At 34.2% G+C, this 16,572-nt stretch overlaps 1 protein-coding gene across 2 annotated transcripts in view; it reads left to right on the top strand.

Moving 5' to 3' along the window:
• LOC105487854 (slit guidance ligand 2) overlaps positions 1–16,572 on the top strand; it is a 371,613-nt gene that overhangs the window by 228,904 nt on the left and 126,137 nt on the right. For both annotated transcript variants that reach the window (XM_011751484.3, XM_011751482.3), the window contains exons 6-9: positions 4,149–4,220; positions 9,670–9,741; positions 12,304–12,467; positions 15,251–15,389. In XM_011751484.3, coding sequence (XP_011749786.2) covers positions 4,149–4,220; positions 9,670–9,741; positions 12,304–12,467; positions 15,251–15,389 — 447 coding nt within the window. The remainder of the gene's footprint in view (positions 1–4,148; positions 4,221–9,669; positions 9,742–12,303; positions 12,468–15,250; positions 15,390–16,572) is intronic.

Raw genomic sequence — 16,572 nt, 5'->3', positions numbered from 1 at the left:
CCAAAAAACCTATTAGTTATGAGAACTTATAACTTGGATGCTGCAGTAAAACATGAATTTGCTATGGGTAGGAACACACTGATTGAAATTATTGCAGTTTTATATATGTTATTAATCTAAGTGTTGTATATGTAATTCAAATGCAGTATGATATCCATATTTTAAAAGAATAAAACAGGAAATTCTTTAAGAAAACCTAAATGATGGACTAGCATCTCTAACTGTTTCAGGATGCCAAGTAAACAAATGTTTAACCGTTTTGTCATTTAATATACCTATTTGTAAAATTTATATTTAGCAAGATTGTATATTGTCCCCCATACCCAGAATAAATCAAAATTTGAAACTAGGACAAATTATTTTTAGTATTAAAGAAAATCAGATGAGCTTCAGAACTTTTTGCGCCTGAGGCATAGAGTGGTATCTCTTAATGTATGGAGTCCATCGACACACTGCATTATGTAAGACTACATTTACCAGTGCTTGTAAAAATCAAAATGGACTATCTAGAGTTATTCTAGGGTGTCAAAGATATACGTCCTACCATCAAAAAAAAAATCAAAGAATGTTAATATTGAGAGATCATGAATATTCTTCTTTTTTTCTTTTTAAGACATGGAGTTTTGCTCTTGTTGCCCAGGTAGGAGTGCAATGTCACAAGGTGCGATTTTGGCTCACTGCAACCTCCACCTCCTGGGTTCAAGCGATTCTCCTGCCTCCTTCCTAGTAGCTGGGATTACAGGTGCCCACCACCACGCCTGGCTAATTTTTGTATTTTTAATAGAGATGGAGTTCACCATGTTGGCCAGGCTGGTCTCGAAATCCTGACCTTGGGTGATCCACCCGCCTCGGCCTCCTATAGTGCTGGGATTGTAGGCGTGAGCCACCGTTCCCGGCCAAGATCATGAATATTATTCTTCTTAGCCCCATCATTTCCATAAGATTAAAGCAGTTCTTCAAAACACAAATGTACACACTTGGACAGCAAAGGATTGCATAGAAAGGCAATTTGGAATTTGAATAGAAGCCAAAGGGAAGATTGGAGTCAGGAAATAAGGGAGATGAAGACACAAAAGTATGTGCTAAGTTAGGTCAGCCGAAGGTCTGAAAAAAACCACTTATGATACTTCTGCCCTTAACATCCAAATCTCTTTAATGATCTGCAAATTTACACTATGTCTTAGTGAATAGTTGAAGCATAATTTTTTTGGAGAAGTGAAAAAGTCTCCTTGTTATTTTCTTAATTCAGAATAATTTCATGGCACAATTGGAAATCACATCTAAAGAAGGCCAGCCTGTCACTAAAGGTATGGCAGAGAACAGATCCTTTCCTGTTTACAGAAGCCAGAAGTAGGCAGGGCTTGAAAGGTAGTGGAGAAGGGAATGAGCAGGGCAAAACAAAGAGTGGGGCTAAGTAGTCCAGAAACCCTGAAATAAATTACATTGTTGCGTAGTTTTGACACTGTTTATCTTGAACCACATACAGACAAATGGAGGTCTGTTGGGAGAGATTTTCTCATGAGCAGTCATAGGAGCACAACACTTTGTGTAAACCTTCCTTTGAATATCACGAAATTGACAGATTAATGTAAGAATTATTCACTTGTTTAACTTGGATTGTCCTTTCATATGAGTAACTTCATGAAATACCTTCATGTTCAGGAAATATGTGGACTCAGATACAACAGTATTCAGAGAACTTTTAAAGAAAACATCAGTCCTATGGAAACCAAATATTCTTAATGGTTTAGCACCAATAAGGGCTTAGATTTCTGTTAAGAATATGAAAAAGCATGTAACCATGAGCAATGTTAAAGAACAGTGAAATTACCAAAGTTTCCAGCAGCATCTCAACTGCTGCTCCTGTAAGGAAAGTTGTCGGCCTTCCAGTCCTTGTAGGACAAGGTTTGCTTGAGTGCTTTCTGGCATGCTGGAGGTTCCCCTTTGTGTATCGTGTGCATGATTTAGAAGAAGCTGTGTCAGCATTGATTTATACATTGACAGCTAAAGATAATAAGATATGGGCAAACATACAGCTCACCCTTTTACAGATTAACCTGGAGACTGCATTAGGCAAATTTGATAGCATTAAAAGATTTTGCCAATTTGTCTGGAAACAATTTCTCTTTTGTAGTGTGTCAGGGGTAACACTTTATGCCATTGTACTAATTTAAATGGCTTTGATAAATTGTTCAAGAGGTTAGAGAATAGTAGTGTAGATATATATATATATATATATATATATATATATATATAGCACTTTAAAATAAAAAGGCTATTAACTTAATTGTTAAATGAATTTAATCTGTAAAAATCAAAAGTACTCAAGAATGTAAGTGTTTTCTTGGAACCACAGCAGCCATATTACATCATGAGACTTTAAATGTCTTCTTAGAAAATAAAATACTTCTGCATTACGTCTTAATAAGAAGAAATGATTTAGGCTATTGTAGTATCATGGATGTTAGCTATGATTTGGGGAAAACCTTAAGTTTTATAAATTAAGCTTATACAAGCAATAAAATTGTATCTTCCTTGGGGCGCACCTTTGTTAATATTGCATGTCCTAAATTGTACCATTTGCATGACATCAAGGTAGCCTTGTGTATGATTGTGTCCCCTAGAGATCTTCTTACAAATGAGATGTATATTTCATGAGACATTGTCTATATACATAATTTCTAAAGTGAGGAACTTGAAGAGGCCCCTCTGAAAGTCACTGGCTTAAATCATTGCACCTTTATTCAGTAGTCTTGTGAGAGTAACCACTATTTTGTAGAAATGTTCAAACAGTTCTTTACGAACAGACCTCAGATATGAATTAGCCCTTTCAGTGAATGCTGAACTTGAAACAAGGACAGGATACATCTGTATTATGATCATAATCTTACTCCTGTTCATCCACATTCTCTCACCCAGTGCCTGCAGAGCTGAAAACTCGCCTCTTCCGTGAAACATTTTGTTTCTATCTCAAGTGAAACGTTAAAATACTTTTTTAACTGAAATAATAACATCTCTAACATTCAAGCTACTATATTTAAACAACAACTGCTTGTTTGGGGAAAAAAAAAAAAAGAGTGTAGTACAGATACAATATAGTACTCCACTGTTAACTTCAACCAAGTAGAAGGCTCAATACGAACAAGGAAATTTTAATTCCACAACAAGCAGCAGGAAAAGCAGACATAACCAAGTTTGGAGCATTCTTTTTTTGTACTATGAATTTTAACAAGTGCTTAAGATATTGAGGAAGATTCATTTACTTCAATGATGCATTATTTAGAATTTAGCTGATACAGCTTTTAGGCTTTTTACCATAGAAACATGTAGTGTTTTTATGGTGTGCCTGCAGTATATGTTTCTTAGTGGCTTTAACCAAAATTAGCATCATTTTAAAAAGCAAAATTGTTATTTAATACTTTAAAACCTATCTTCTGGAGAGCGATATAATTCTGGAAGTTCCTTAATTCAAAAGTATGCTGTATTTACAATGCAGAGTATTTACATATAATGATAAAGAATGTGAATTACTAGAATAGTGACATTTAATATAGAACAATTACTAGCTTTCTAAAGTGTATTTCTGGTTGGGAATAAGAGCAAGCTATATGGGACATCAGTTCCCTTTTTCGATTTGGAGTTCTTGAAGGAAAACTGCTTTTAAAAGAAGGAAACCTAAAAGTAATGTTGCTCTTTCATGCCAAGGATAGTGAAATTAACATGCAGCTGGGCTTCTCTGATAAATGAATTCTGTTAGGTCACTGAGGGGGTGCATGTGACATTAAGTGATTTACAGTCCTTTACCTTAATGAAATTGTTTCAGCAAGATGACGCTGAAAGCTCTTAATGGATAGCTTTTCTTGATGTAATGAAATTGCATTCCTATGGCATTTAATATAAGGTGCAGTTATTATTTACTGGAGCTTTCCAAGGGCTGCTATTTGCACAGACAGTTCAGAACAAAAAGAGATTTCAGTGGCGGCATAGAGGCTAGAATGGCTTATGACATTCGTAAGCAGATGAGTGTGTTTGTGAGGGCACTTCAGTGAGTGTGTCCAGGGTATCATAGACCCTTCAGGAAACTTCCCATCACCTACCCCAGCTACTGTCCATCCCTTCTACATAGATTTTCATAATCTATTTAACAGGCAACTGGATTACAACCAGATCAGCTGTATTGAAGATGGGGCATTCAGGGCTCTCCGGGACCTGGAAGTGCTGTAAGTACTGCTATTTCTCTTACTCTTTTAATGGGGGCTTTGTGTCTGGACAGGACAAATGTGTAAGCTTATCTGCTAGCTTAAAACCTGTTGTCAAAATAGTCTCTCAAGAGATACCTTAAATAATTCATGGTGAATACAGGGAAGAGTCTAAATGCGTGTATGCAAAACCTTGCGTACCATATCTGTATGTTAGGTAAAATTGTCTAAGATCACTCAAATGTTCGTATAAATAGTTTTATAAGATTCATAGAATTTATCATTGCTAAATATTGAGGTAAAATCAACTTTATAGGAAAAATAACATAAAAAACCCTCTTAGTAGCTGATATCTTGGAATAATTTGTCATTGTTAGGCAATAGAAACACAGTTTCTCATTAAAAAAATAAAATTTTTAACCAGGTGATTTAACATTATTTTTGTAAGAATACTTTGAAATCTGCTTCCTAAGGTTAATAAACCACCCATTAGATCCATTTTCAAGTCTTCACTACTGACTTTGTAACGTACAACATACAGACTTGAATTATAATGGGCAACCTTCTTTTCTCGCTGGGTAGACATGACTGACAAAATTGGTTAGAGGCAACTAAGTAACCTCTATTGGTCAATGACTTATTAATTTTAATGAAATTACAAATTTTAATGAAAACTGTAGTTACTAAAGCATCATATGCCGCCTATACATTTTTTTGAATTTTTTCAGCCAAAATCCACATTTGTAGCTTTTTAAATACACTTACAATTCCTCCACAAATTAAAATATTTTTCTCTGCCTTATTTCATCCTTGACAAATTTAGTCAGAAATCTAAAATTGAATTAAATGTGAGTGTGTTTTTAGTCAATTTGTTAAAAGTTATCGAGAAATCATAAAATCCTTCCTCTTCCCAATAAAAAATGGATTCATTACTTTATAAATCTAGTTTCAGGAATGGAATATAATTCTGAAAATAAATTAATCTTTCAGCTAGAATGGCTTATTTTATCAGTATTTTTATGTGGTTTTGGTTTTAATTTCAAGAAAATAGAATTCCCAGCTGTGTAGTGTAATGAGTTATTAATTATTTTAAAAGATATGTATGTATGAATGAATTGATTGGGATAAAATGTGAAATATAAAAATATAGACTACTCTCTAACTACAGGAGAGGCCACCTTTGTTTCTATTGATAATGGTCTAAGTTTCTATCGGAAAAATATTCAAAGTGCTTATCATATACATTTTAGCTTTAAGACCACTATTTAAATTGTTTACCAGAACCATTTTTAATATACAAAGCTCACTGATGGTATCTCAGAGTCAGAATAATTAGAATGATTTCATAGTAGTGGTCTCATGGCAAAACCATAGTCAGTGTCACTAAAATTCATCGATGAAGAGACTACCACAAGAGTTAATCAGACAGAGCTGATCAAGCGAAAAATGTATTATTAAACCAATGTTCCTAACTAGAAATATGAATGATACCAATCATTTTATGCAAAGTTTACTGACTATCTTGGATGAATTGAATCCCGTAAACTACCTTGTTATTAAGTTTTCAAAAAACTTAAATTATTTTTAAATATGTAGTTATTCAGTGTATTTATTCAATATATGTATATATACACATAAATGTATTGAATACCTACTGTGTATATTTTATAAGGTGGAATGAACACTGTGCTAGGCACTGAAATCTTTTACCCACAAATACAATAACTACATTTGCTTATTTTCTATAAACTAATATCGTTGTCATCAGAGGCAGTACGTTTATGAAAACACAGTCATCTCATACATTTTGATTGTCATGATTAATCAAAATATCTAAAAAATGACTTTAGCAAAAATGAGGAAACACACCAAAGGGTGACGTTTTATGGTTCATGGAATTAAAATAGAAATCCAAAATCTTGGAAACTCTTTTGAGGACCTTAATATATACATCTTAAAGAAGTATATATTGGTCAGAGTTTATTTGTTGAAGAAATAATAAAAATTAGCATATGATAGAAGACAATGTAAATTTCTTCTAAAAAGATTGAAATATTTTATATTAAAATTTTATAAAGTTGAGCAGACATTACTTTAAATGTTTTTTTTTCAATCCTCATACTTTAAACAACCCTTAGAAAAATCAGTTGATAAATGAGCCAAAATTGGACCACTGAAAAGACGAGAATTTATGAAGCCCACATCAATTGTGAAATACAACAAAAGTTTACCTATTATAAATGTTTGGTCAAGAGCTTAAGAGAGTTTGCATTAAGAAGGGTTCTAGAAAGATGACTTGTCTGTTTTGCTTATTTTTACCATTTGTGACTCTTTAGGATGTACTGACTTATGTGGAAATAATGAAGGAACATTAACGTGCACATTGCCTTAAATTTCAGATTCCAAGGGTTTTAGATTTTTTGAAATTTTATTCTTTGAACCATTTGTGAATGTATGGCTATACTGAAGCTAGATGGGAGAAATTGAGGTAATCGCCCTCAGTCATTGATGAAAGTGTATTAAATTAGGATATATATGAGTGTACAAAGAGTGAATAGAGTCCAAGAAGTCAAGTGAAAGTCTAAGGTAGATGAAAGCAAGGAAGCAGTTTAACACTTGCACATTCATGGAGAACTGGTTTATTGTCAGATTCTGATTTGTAGGATTTAGAGGTAACTGCTTATTTTCTTAATATTTAGATACTGTCTCAAAAATAACATTGGAAACTAAATCTTGATCAATATTTTCCCTTTCTTTGGACACTGGACTCAGAAATGATATATATCCCTTCAATTGCTGCTTTTACATGTTTGTTTTTCTTTTTCACAGAATGGACATAATTTAATTTAATTTAATCATAGTGATTCGTATCCACTAAATACCAAACTATCTGCCAAGCAATATGCATGGTGGTAAGGGAGTAAGATGACTAAATCAAGATATAAGTGTGAGAGGTGCTCCATGATTATACAGGCTAATATTTATACATCAAGATGTCTTTTGTATTAGAATATTTACTCATTACAAAGAAAATCTTGAAGTTGAAGACAGAAATAGACTTACACATGGGAGAAAATATTCACAACTAAATAAGTACAATATATAAGTTTCCATTATTTCAGAATAGAAGTTGACCATAGCGGTAACATATACAAGTAATCATACTTAACACTTATATTTATTATTAATTTTTAAAATAATTTTGTTGGTTCTGCATATTTTTCAGACATTGGGTATCAGTATCAGTACTTCTTTCCAGCATCAGTACTGAATAAAATACTAAGATAATGTCTTCCTTTAGTTGCATTATGTGAACTAACATTCTGAGAAAAGATTTCAAATTGATAACTGAAGTCTTTGGCACTCAATGAAAATTTTCCTTTGCACGGAGATAGAAGAAACTATAGTTCAAAATTAATGCATGTCTTCTCCGTGTGAAGTACTTAAAACAACTTATTCCCAAAGTCATATTTCAGAATACTGTATACTATAAAGATTTTAGCCATATTAATTCAGTATAAATTTTGAAGATGGGAAAAGGGATCATCTGAAAGCAAATCCCATTGAGAAGTTTAACCTTTGCATTCAAACATCAGGATATATTTTAATGGCATTTGAAAAAGACATCTCATTTCACCTGCACATAGGAAAATGCTAAAAGCTTTTAGATAAACTGAGCCAACAAATCCAGTGCTCTGTAGGTCCCCCATAAAGTGGTTTAGTTTTTGTGACTTAATTCAAATCACTTAGAATAGTTCTTATATAATTCAATACATTGCAAAACAAGGTAGTAAAGAGGGTCCATGCATGATCTAGGTCTGTAGCTGACATGCCATGTTTTACCGAAAAGTTTTTGTCATTCCCTTGACTTCTGAATGCACCATTGATAACCAGAGCCACCAACTGGCCCAAAGTGGCCTCAAAAATATATTTTGTGTAGCTCAAACATAAGTAGGCTACAGACTGTTTGAAATATTTTAATTAGTTGCCACTATTTAAACATTAGAAAGATCTAAAACTTTTTATTTCTAACTTCCCTTGGAAAATCTGATTGTTTGACATCCCTCCCTTACAGCAGGTCAATAGTCCATTGGAGCTGGACATTATCTGCCACAAGAGAGACTATCATTGCTAGCTTACCATATTCTTCACCCTCCCCAACTGCTTTCTTCCATCTTTCTTGCCCATCATTGTATATTTTTGCACGTGGCCTGCTTCTCTCATTTCTGTTCTCTGCTCAGGCCCTACAGTGAACCTGCAACCTCTCATTCAAACCCTTGTCCAATATCAACTTCATCCACCAGGACCATTGATGCTTTCTCCTGCCTCCTTCAGAGGAACTTGCCTTCTTTAGTCACCACCTCAATGTGTACCTTCAGTCTCTCCCAGTCTTAGAATTGCTTTCCATGTCCACACTTTACTTGTATACCCCTGGGATAACTTCTACCACTTTCTTATCACAACCAGATTTTTCTGAAGGATGAAGAAAGCTCATGTCTTAGCCTAACTAGTTTTTGTAATTTGTCCAATTCATCTCCCCAGCTGGACTGTATGCTATTTTAGGACAGGATTTATGTCTGATTTATTTTTATAATACTCCATGTTACCATAAAATAATAGCCATTCAGGAAATATTTGATGAATGAATGAGTAGTAGTAGAAGTAGAAATAATCAATAATAATAATAATAATAAAACTAATAATGTTGCATTGTGGGAAAAGTAAGGATGATATTTATTTTCACCATAACTCTCTTCACCACACATATTCCTGAATCTGCTACCTCAAGAAACCATGATTGCTGCCACACAGCAGTAAACAAAGGCCAATATATGCTACTGCAACTAAAAACCATTAGAATGGATTAATCTTTTAACATGGTGCTACAGCAAGTTACTTCATCCCCACATGATACAAGTACCAGATATAGATATAGCTGTCTCCACTCAAATTACAGCAGTGGCTAATGTCTGCGGTAAATAATAGTTATCAGGACTCTGTTCCAAGGCCTGACAAGAATGATTCTGTATTGTTGCTATGAGAATTCAGTAAGAGAATATTAATTCAAATGCGCTTATTGACTCATGGACACTAATTACACATAATGCCACTCTACGGAAATGTAATTGGGCATATTTGCCAACTGTAACTATCCTGTGTTTATTTCTTAACCAATATCATAAATAGACATGCATGCACAAGGTACATAAAGTAGAATGTGAATAGTCAAACATGCTATGAATGAAGCCATAAATTTGTAGTAAATGTTGAATAAAACAAAATGTACAGTAACGTTAAATTATGAAAATTATTTATCAACTTGTCTATAGAGTAGTGTATTCTCTGTGTCATCTCTACCAGGTAGCTGTCCTGCATAAGCATAGTACAAGACATTTTCTCTATGTTAGTATGTAAAATGATCAATCAATTTTGTATCTAAAAATTCTAACTTTTCTTTTTAATTCTACAGCACTCTCAACAATAACAACATTACTAGACTTTCTGTGGCAAGTTTCAACCATATGCCTAAACTTAGGACTTTGTAAGTAGTCACAATATATGTAAAGGTCATATTAATCAATTAAAGCTTCCCCTTAAATAACATATTCAGTAAGCAAAGGATGGGACCACTAGCTTACAAGGTAGACAAGGAAAACCCAACTTGGGAAAAGACTAGATATGATATTTGTGGGAATGAGCTATTATTCTGGAAACTGGAAAGATTTCTTTTAAATGATATGCATTATGGGAACTTTGGAGTTAAAAAAAAAAACATTTACTTTGAGCTATTGTGGAGGTCACATTTCATTAAGAAATGGAAGACTCCTTGATTGGCTGTCAGAAATGATAAATGGGAAATCTTTATGATTTTATTGCTGTACTGCAAGCAGACCTAATAAAGCTAAACTGGTTCTCCAACATTCCTTATAACGTGAAATTATAGCATCACCCTCTAGTCCTTCTATAATTAAGGTTGTGTCAGCACTTATATTTAAAAGTATCTTTTTTGGGGTTACAGATGGACATTAGGATATTTTTGGTCTAATAAAGTATTGACTATAGCTATTTCTTTTCTCTTGAAGAAAAAGTAATCCTTAAAGCCCAGAGTAGGCTTTAAAATCCTTAAAGCCCAGGGTGGACTTTAAGTTATGGAATTTCAGAGGTAAATCTCATTTGAACTGAATTTCAGAATCACCTTGACCTAAAAAAAGTATATTACATATAACATGTAGGACATGATTGGAAACAAAACCAAAGCATCAGACTTCTTGGGAAAAAAAGGGTTTTTAAGTTGGGTAAATATATTTTGATTAGATTTTCAAAATATTCCTCATTTTCTGATAGCTTGTAACTGGAAAACATTAATTTTCTTTTTGTAATACAAATTTTGAATTACCAGCTTTTTAATGAACTAGGAAATACCAATTTTAATGTCATTTTTTTCTTACTGAAATCTAACTCTGTGTGTAATAACACATCATTATAATTTCCTTGGAATATTATTTAGCAAAATAAAGGAATTCTACAAGTATACAGACATAGCTGAATTCTGTATTCTTGGGGCTATCAGAATGAGACTAATCTGACTGAATTAACAGCCCAATTCACTCAAAACTATAATTTCCCATTAACTTCAGGCATTTTTTTTAAAAAAGAAATTGATCAAGCTTTCAATCTTTGCAAAAACAAAGCCAACGAAATTGTAAAAACATTCATCTGAATTTTTTTGACAGTGTCCCTTATTTTCCTGTAGAAATTCATGAGTCTGTCTTACTAATCAGGTTTTTCAATTTTTACATTCTTTTCTCGTTTCAAGTTTGTGCACACATAATTAGAATTTTTGTAATGTGCTTGGTTTAGATGGAAATATTTAGAGTACAAGGATATGGAATGTGCGCCTCTGTGGCTTCCAAAGGACAGAACTTCAACTTCCAAGCAAACCGAGCCAGAGGACACCCATCTTTCCCAAAATGTAGCTTTTTGTTCTGTGGTACGCCTTCTAGTTTCGAAGCAAAGAATTGTGTTCCTTATCTACAAGCTCAAGGAGAATGCAAAGCAGTCACTTAACTTTAAATTCCTTTGCTTTGGTTGGGTCATTATTCTACAGTATCATCGCTACTTAAAAATTCCATTTTTATGGTCTAATTATCTTTCTGGACTGAGTTCCATGTTTTAATATCCATTACTGTTATTGGGTTAGAATTGAACACATCAGCTTAAAAGGACTAAAATGGTATTACTGTGTCATAGATGGTTCTGGGAATAGTGCTTTGATTTATAGCTTTGGATGTCCTTTTCTTTAGTTTGAGAAAACAGAAAAGCCAGTTTGAAGTCATTTACCTAATTTAGTGGATACATTTGTCTGATATTTTATTAATGGAGAAGTGCAATTTGCCACTTGGAAGCAATCCATGATCTTGTGTGGATCCTGCCAACACAGAGCCACTCACTTAATTCCTTCACTCCCAGCCATTTGTGCCTTTTAATTTCAGTCGCTGCTCTTTGAGGATAGGTCTCCAGGAGCCAAAGGAGCTAATCCCTTTTCTGTGATTAAACAACAAAAGAAGGAAATCAGAATAAGGATGTGAAAAAAGTGTTTTATATTGAATTATTATTCTGTCTTGTTCAGCAAAAAATGCAAGTGACCTGCTGAAAAGGTTTTACAAGTGGTTTCTATAGAGACTCATAATGGCGGGACTTATTGATATTTCAAACTGGGAGCCACAACTTTTACTAACTTGCCCCTCGCCCAGTCTCCCCACTCTCCCACCCCATCCCTATTGGCTCTCGGGATGTTGGAACTGTGGAGCAATTTGCATTGGACTTATTTTTTTCTCTTTCCTCTTTTAAATGAACATAAGTGAAATATGTTCATTTAAAACATAATTTTATGGACATATTCAAGCTTCTATAAATTGCTCAGTTCAGACTAAATGAAGAGAGACTTGATTCTGTGATTGTACATTAGTTTAATTTTTAGGAAAAATAATTATATTGGAATCTGCTTAGCTTTACTTCTATGTTAAGAAATAAAGGTATATATTATTAATGAAATGACAACTTTCTGTTTTCTTGCTTTACACTTCTTTTTTTTCTCATTTAGTCGACTCCATTCAAACAACCTGTATTGTGACTGCCACCTGGCCTGGCTCTCCGACTGGCTTCGCCAAAGGCCCCGGGTTGGTCTGTACACTCAGTGTATGGGCCCCTCCCACCTGAGAGGTCATAATGTAGCTGAGGTTCAAAAACGAGAATTTGTCTGCAGTGGTAAGGGAGAAAGAAGAATGATGTTATTGTGTTTATTGTATCCCGTTACGTAACAGAATGTGAGGGCTGCATGCCTCAAAGGTTTCAGTGTTGTTCACTAATGTGCAATTGTGCACTAATCACTCTACGGAGATCCTCTTTTCCAGTGAAAATATGTTCTGAGACCTTACTATATCGGTTGGCAAGTACTGGTTACTTGTATCTAGATTATGCTAAAACACTTTTCAGTTTCCACTCCAGGGGAAATATGGAAAATCGCTAAATGATGGCTCTACTTGTGATTTTTTATTTTCCCATTACATAATGATTTATAGCTACTTTTATGTTAACAATTGAAAACAAAAATGATTAGCTAATCCTAGATCCCTGCTAAGAAATTCAAAGAGCAATTCAGCCATAGTTGCAAAGTAACAAAATACTTTCCATGCATACATGTATACTAATGGTTCAGTTTTACTTAAAACAAATATTAAATGACCAGCTTTAATAAAAACAATCTGAAATCAAAAATAAGACATAGGATCAGGCACCATGGCCCACGCGTGTAATCCCAGCATTTTGGGAGGCAGAGGCGGGCGGATCACCAGAGGTCAGGAGTTCCAAGCCAGCCTGGCCAACATGGCAAAACCCCGTTCTTACTAAAATTATAAAAATTAGCTGGGCGCGCTGGTGCATGCCTGTAATCCCAGATACTTGGAAGGCTGTATCTCCCAGATACAGGAGAATCACTTGAATCTGGGAGGTGGAGATTGTGGTTAGCTGAGATCACACCAGTGCACTCCAGCATGGGTGATAACAGAGAAACTCCATCTCAAAAAAAAAAAAAAAAAAAAAAAAAAAAATATATATATATATATATATATATATATATATATATATATATATATAGGCCCGGCATGGTGGCTCACACCTGTAATCCCAGCACTTTGGGAGGCCGAGGCGGGCGGATCATGAGGTCAGGAGATCGAGACCATCCTGGCTAACACGGTGAAACCCGGTCTCTACTAAAAGTACAAAAAATTAGCTGGGCGTGGTGGCGGGCACCTGTAGTCCCAGCTACGCGGGAGGCTGAGGCAGGAGAATGGCGTGAACCCGGGAGGCGGAGCTTGCAGTGAGCCGAGGTCACAGCACTGCACTCCAGCCTGGGCGACAGAGCGAGACTCCGCCTCAAAAAATAAATAAAATAAATAAATAAGACATAGGCTGTGTCTAATATCAATCAATAGCTAATTGATTACTGAGTTTTTTAATATGCTTAAGCACCAACCTAAGTATTTCACATATATTTACTTCACTTCACCTCCCTCATAACAACTGTATGAGAAATGTAATATCTCTATATTTGGAGATTCAAATGCTGTGAAAAAGAATAACCTTGCCGAAGTTTATATAGTTGAGTCCAAGGATCTCAACGGAGGTGGTTTGATTACATACACACACGTGCGTGCGCACACACACACATAGTGATACATAGTATCTTGTTTATATATAGATAGGGTTGGTTCTGCTTCAGCTTCAGAAGTATCTGTTCAAAATACAACAAAACAAAATTTTAAGAAACATATAATGCATCAAAAGTAGTTCACAGATTTTTAAAGGCGGGGTAGGGAGACATGACTAGTACTTGATGCTTTTAAATGGTTATATTTTAGACCCTGTATGTATTTTTTCACATGTTTTATAACCTAAGCAAAATTTTTGTGTACGATCATGGAATGTTCTCAATATGTCTGATTGCTTTTTTAAAAAATTAAATAATGAAATGACTAACAGTTCGTTACTAACCACTTTTTTCTCTCTTCACTTTTTCCTTTCTGTTTTCTAGATGAGGAAGAAGGCAAGTTCACATTTCTTTTTTAGACTGAGGATATTTTTGTAGTTTGAGAGCTTGTTTAGAGGGATAGGATTAGCAGCTGGCTTGCAGCCTCTTCCTGGCACATCACCACCACTAGGGCCCTTTCCCGGCAGGTTGGAAAGGGCTGTCCCCACTGTCTTCCAGAAACCGTGCATTTCCAGATGCTTATTTAGTACAACTGTGCTGATACTCTGTTGCTCACCTTTCAACCATTAATGTCTCATTTAAAAATTGTTCCAAATATTGAGTGATAAAAGTACATACAGAAAGGGAGCTACTTATACTAAAATTTTAAATTACTCGAAGCCCCCAAGAGAATCATTTTTTATTAACAATAAAATTACTTTATACAAATTATTATTATCATTTCAGAGAAATTGATAATTTTGAACCTATCAAGACATCACATTCTGGATTATCTAATTTTTCTCCATATTTATTGGCATATGATTATTTAATTTGAGCAACAGTTATCTTCTGATGGAAGTATTACTGTTTTGTTTTATTTTTAAAAGAAACTACAAAGTACATAAAGCCACATGAATTTGATAAAGATCAAGCTCTATTTAAGCTTATTAGGAATGAATATAAATTAGTCTGAAGTTGCTGGGGTTTTGGAAATTAGAATAGTTTTGAATGTAATTCTGACTTGAAACTGAATTTAGCTTTTCTCACAATAGTTTTAAAAATTAGCAGTATTATGATCAGTTTTTAGAATCTCATTTACTTCCTCTCATTTGCTTTATTGATCTGAATATATAAATGCATGCCTCCTAAAATATATTTTAGAAATATAGGACCATCTTATGATCATGTATTTAAAGAGATTTATTTATGTGAAATGCTTTGTTACTTGGGCTAAGTTTGTATGTTTCACAATTATGATATTCAGGAGGAAAAATATAATTTCTGTTTATTTCTTTTTTAGGTCACCAGTCATTTATGGCTCCTTCTTGTAGCGTTTTGCACTGCCCTGCCGCCTGTACCTGTAGCAACAATATCGTAGACTGTCGTGGGAAAGGTCTCACTGAGATCCCCACAAATCTTCCAGAGACCATCACAGAAATGTATGTGCCTGAAATTCTTTCTTATCTCTCCACCTTCCCAGTGAACCAAACTTTGATTTTCTTTGGGAAATTCTGGGTTTATCAAAGGCACATCTGATCAATTGGCTTAGACAAATGTTCCCTTCAGAAGTGTATTGATTCTTACTCTGATTGTTTAAAAACATACCATGATAAAGTGGCTATGATGTTTTTTCTTCCACTGATAGAACTAAAAGGAATACATTTTTAGGAAAAACAAGACAAACAGGATTATTTATACCTGGTTCCACCCTTTGGGCCTGTATATCTGTGGTTGTCTGTTTCTCAGTTTGGAGCAGTAGGAGTATAAAAAGGGACCAAGCTGGGGCTAGTAAACCACAGGAACAGTAGGTGATGCTCTGCCTCCTTGAGAGCTCATGTTTTAAAAGGCAGTTTCACTGTTTTGTTTGAATTGATAGTTCAATGCAAAGTGTAGAAAGGATAATATTACAAAGTCAAATGTAAAGATTTTTTATATAGTGCATGTTTTAGCCTATTTGAAGCAGTGTGTACCTCCATTAAAAGTTAAATTCTTATGACAAAGTATTGCACACATATTTTATATGCAGCTGGTGAATGCATTTCTATGTCCTCACCAAATATAAGTCATGTGGATCAAACAAGATCACATAAGATGTAAATTGGAATGCTTTTACGATCTTAAAAAGTAAGCACTAGGGAAAATCATTATCTCAATATTCACTAAGAAAATCCCTCTTAACCACCCAGCCCATTATATTATTATTTTGTAGGCCAATTCTAAATTGTAACTGAATAAATTGTCTTGGATTTTTTTGGTTGAAATGATAGGAACAGCTTCTTAGAATAGACCCACATAGTATGTGAAAAAGTTGTTTTTAAAGTGCTCATTTTAACCAATTTATTATGATAATAAAGTAACTTCTCTAATGTACCTTATATGAGAATAATCTTAGTTCACAGGACCCACTGCCATTAGTTTAAAGTATCTACCATGTGTTTAATAGTGTTCTTAGAGCTTTGCAGTATAAGACATGAACCTCTGCAGGAATTCTAGATTCTGGGGAGATTTGACACTGAATAACCTATACACATAATAATATCATTCTCATCAAAATTTTAATTGATAGAACATTACTTTACCTCTAGAAGACATCTGTAAGTATTTTTGGGCTGAACCTTGAAA

Source organism: Macaca nemestrina, chromosome 3 (assembly GCF_043159975.1).
Source record: "Macaca nemestrina isolate mMacNem1 chromosome 3, mMacNem.hap1, whole genome shotgun sequence".
Lineage (NCBI taxonomy): Eukaryota > Metazoa > Chordata > Mammalia > Primates > Cercopithecidae > Macaca > Macaca nemestrina.
This window is presented reverse-complemented; position numbering and strand designations above follow the sequence as displayed.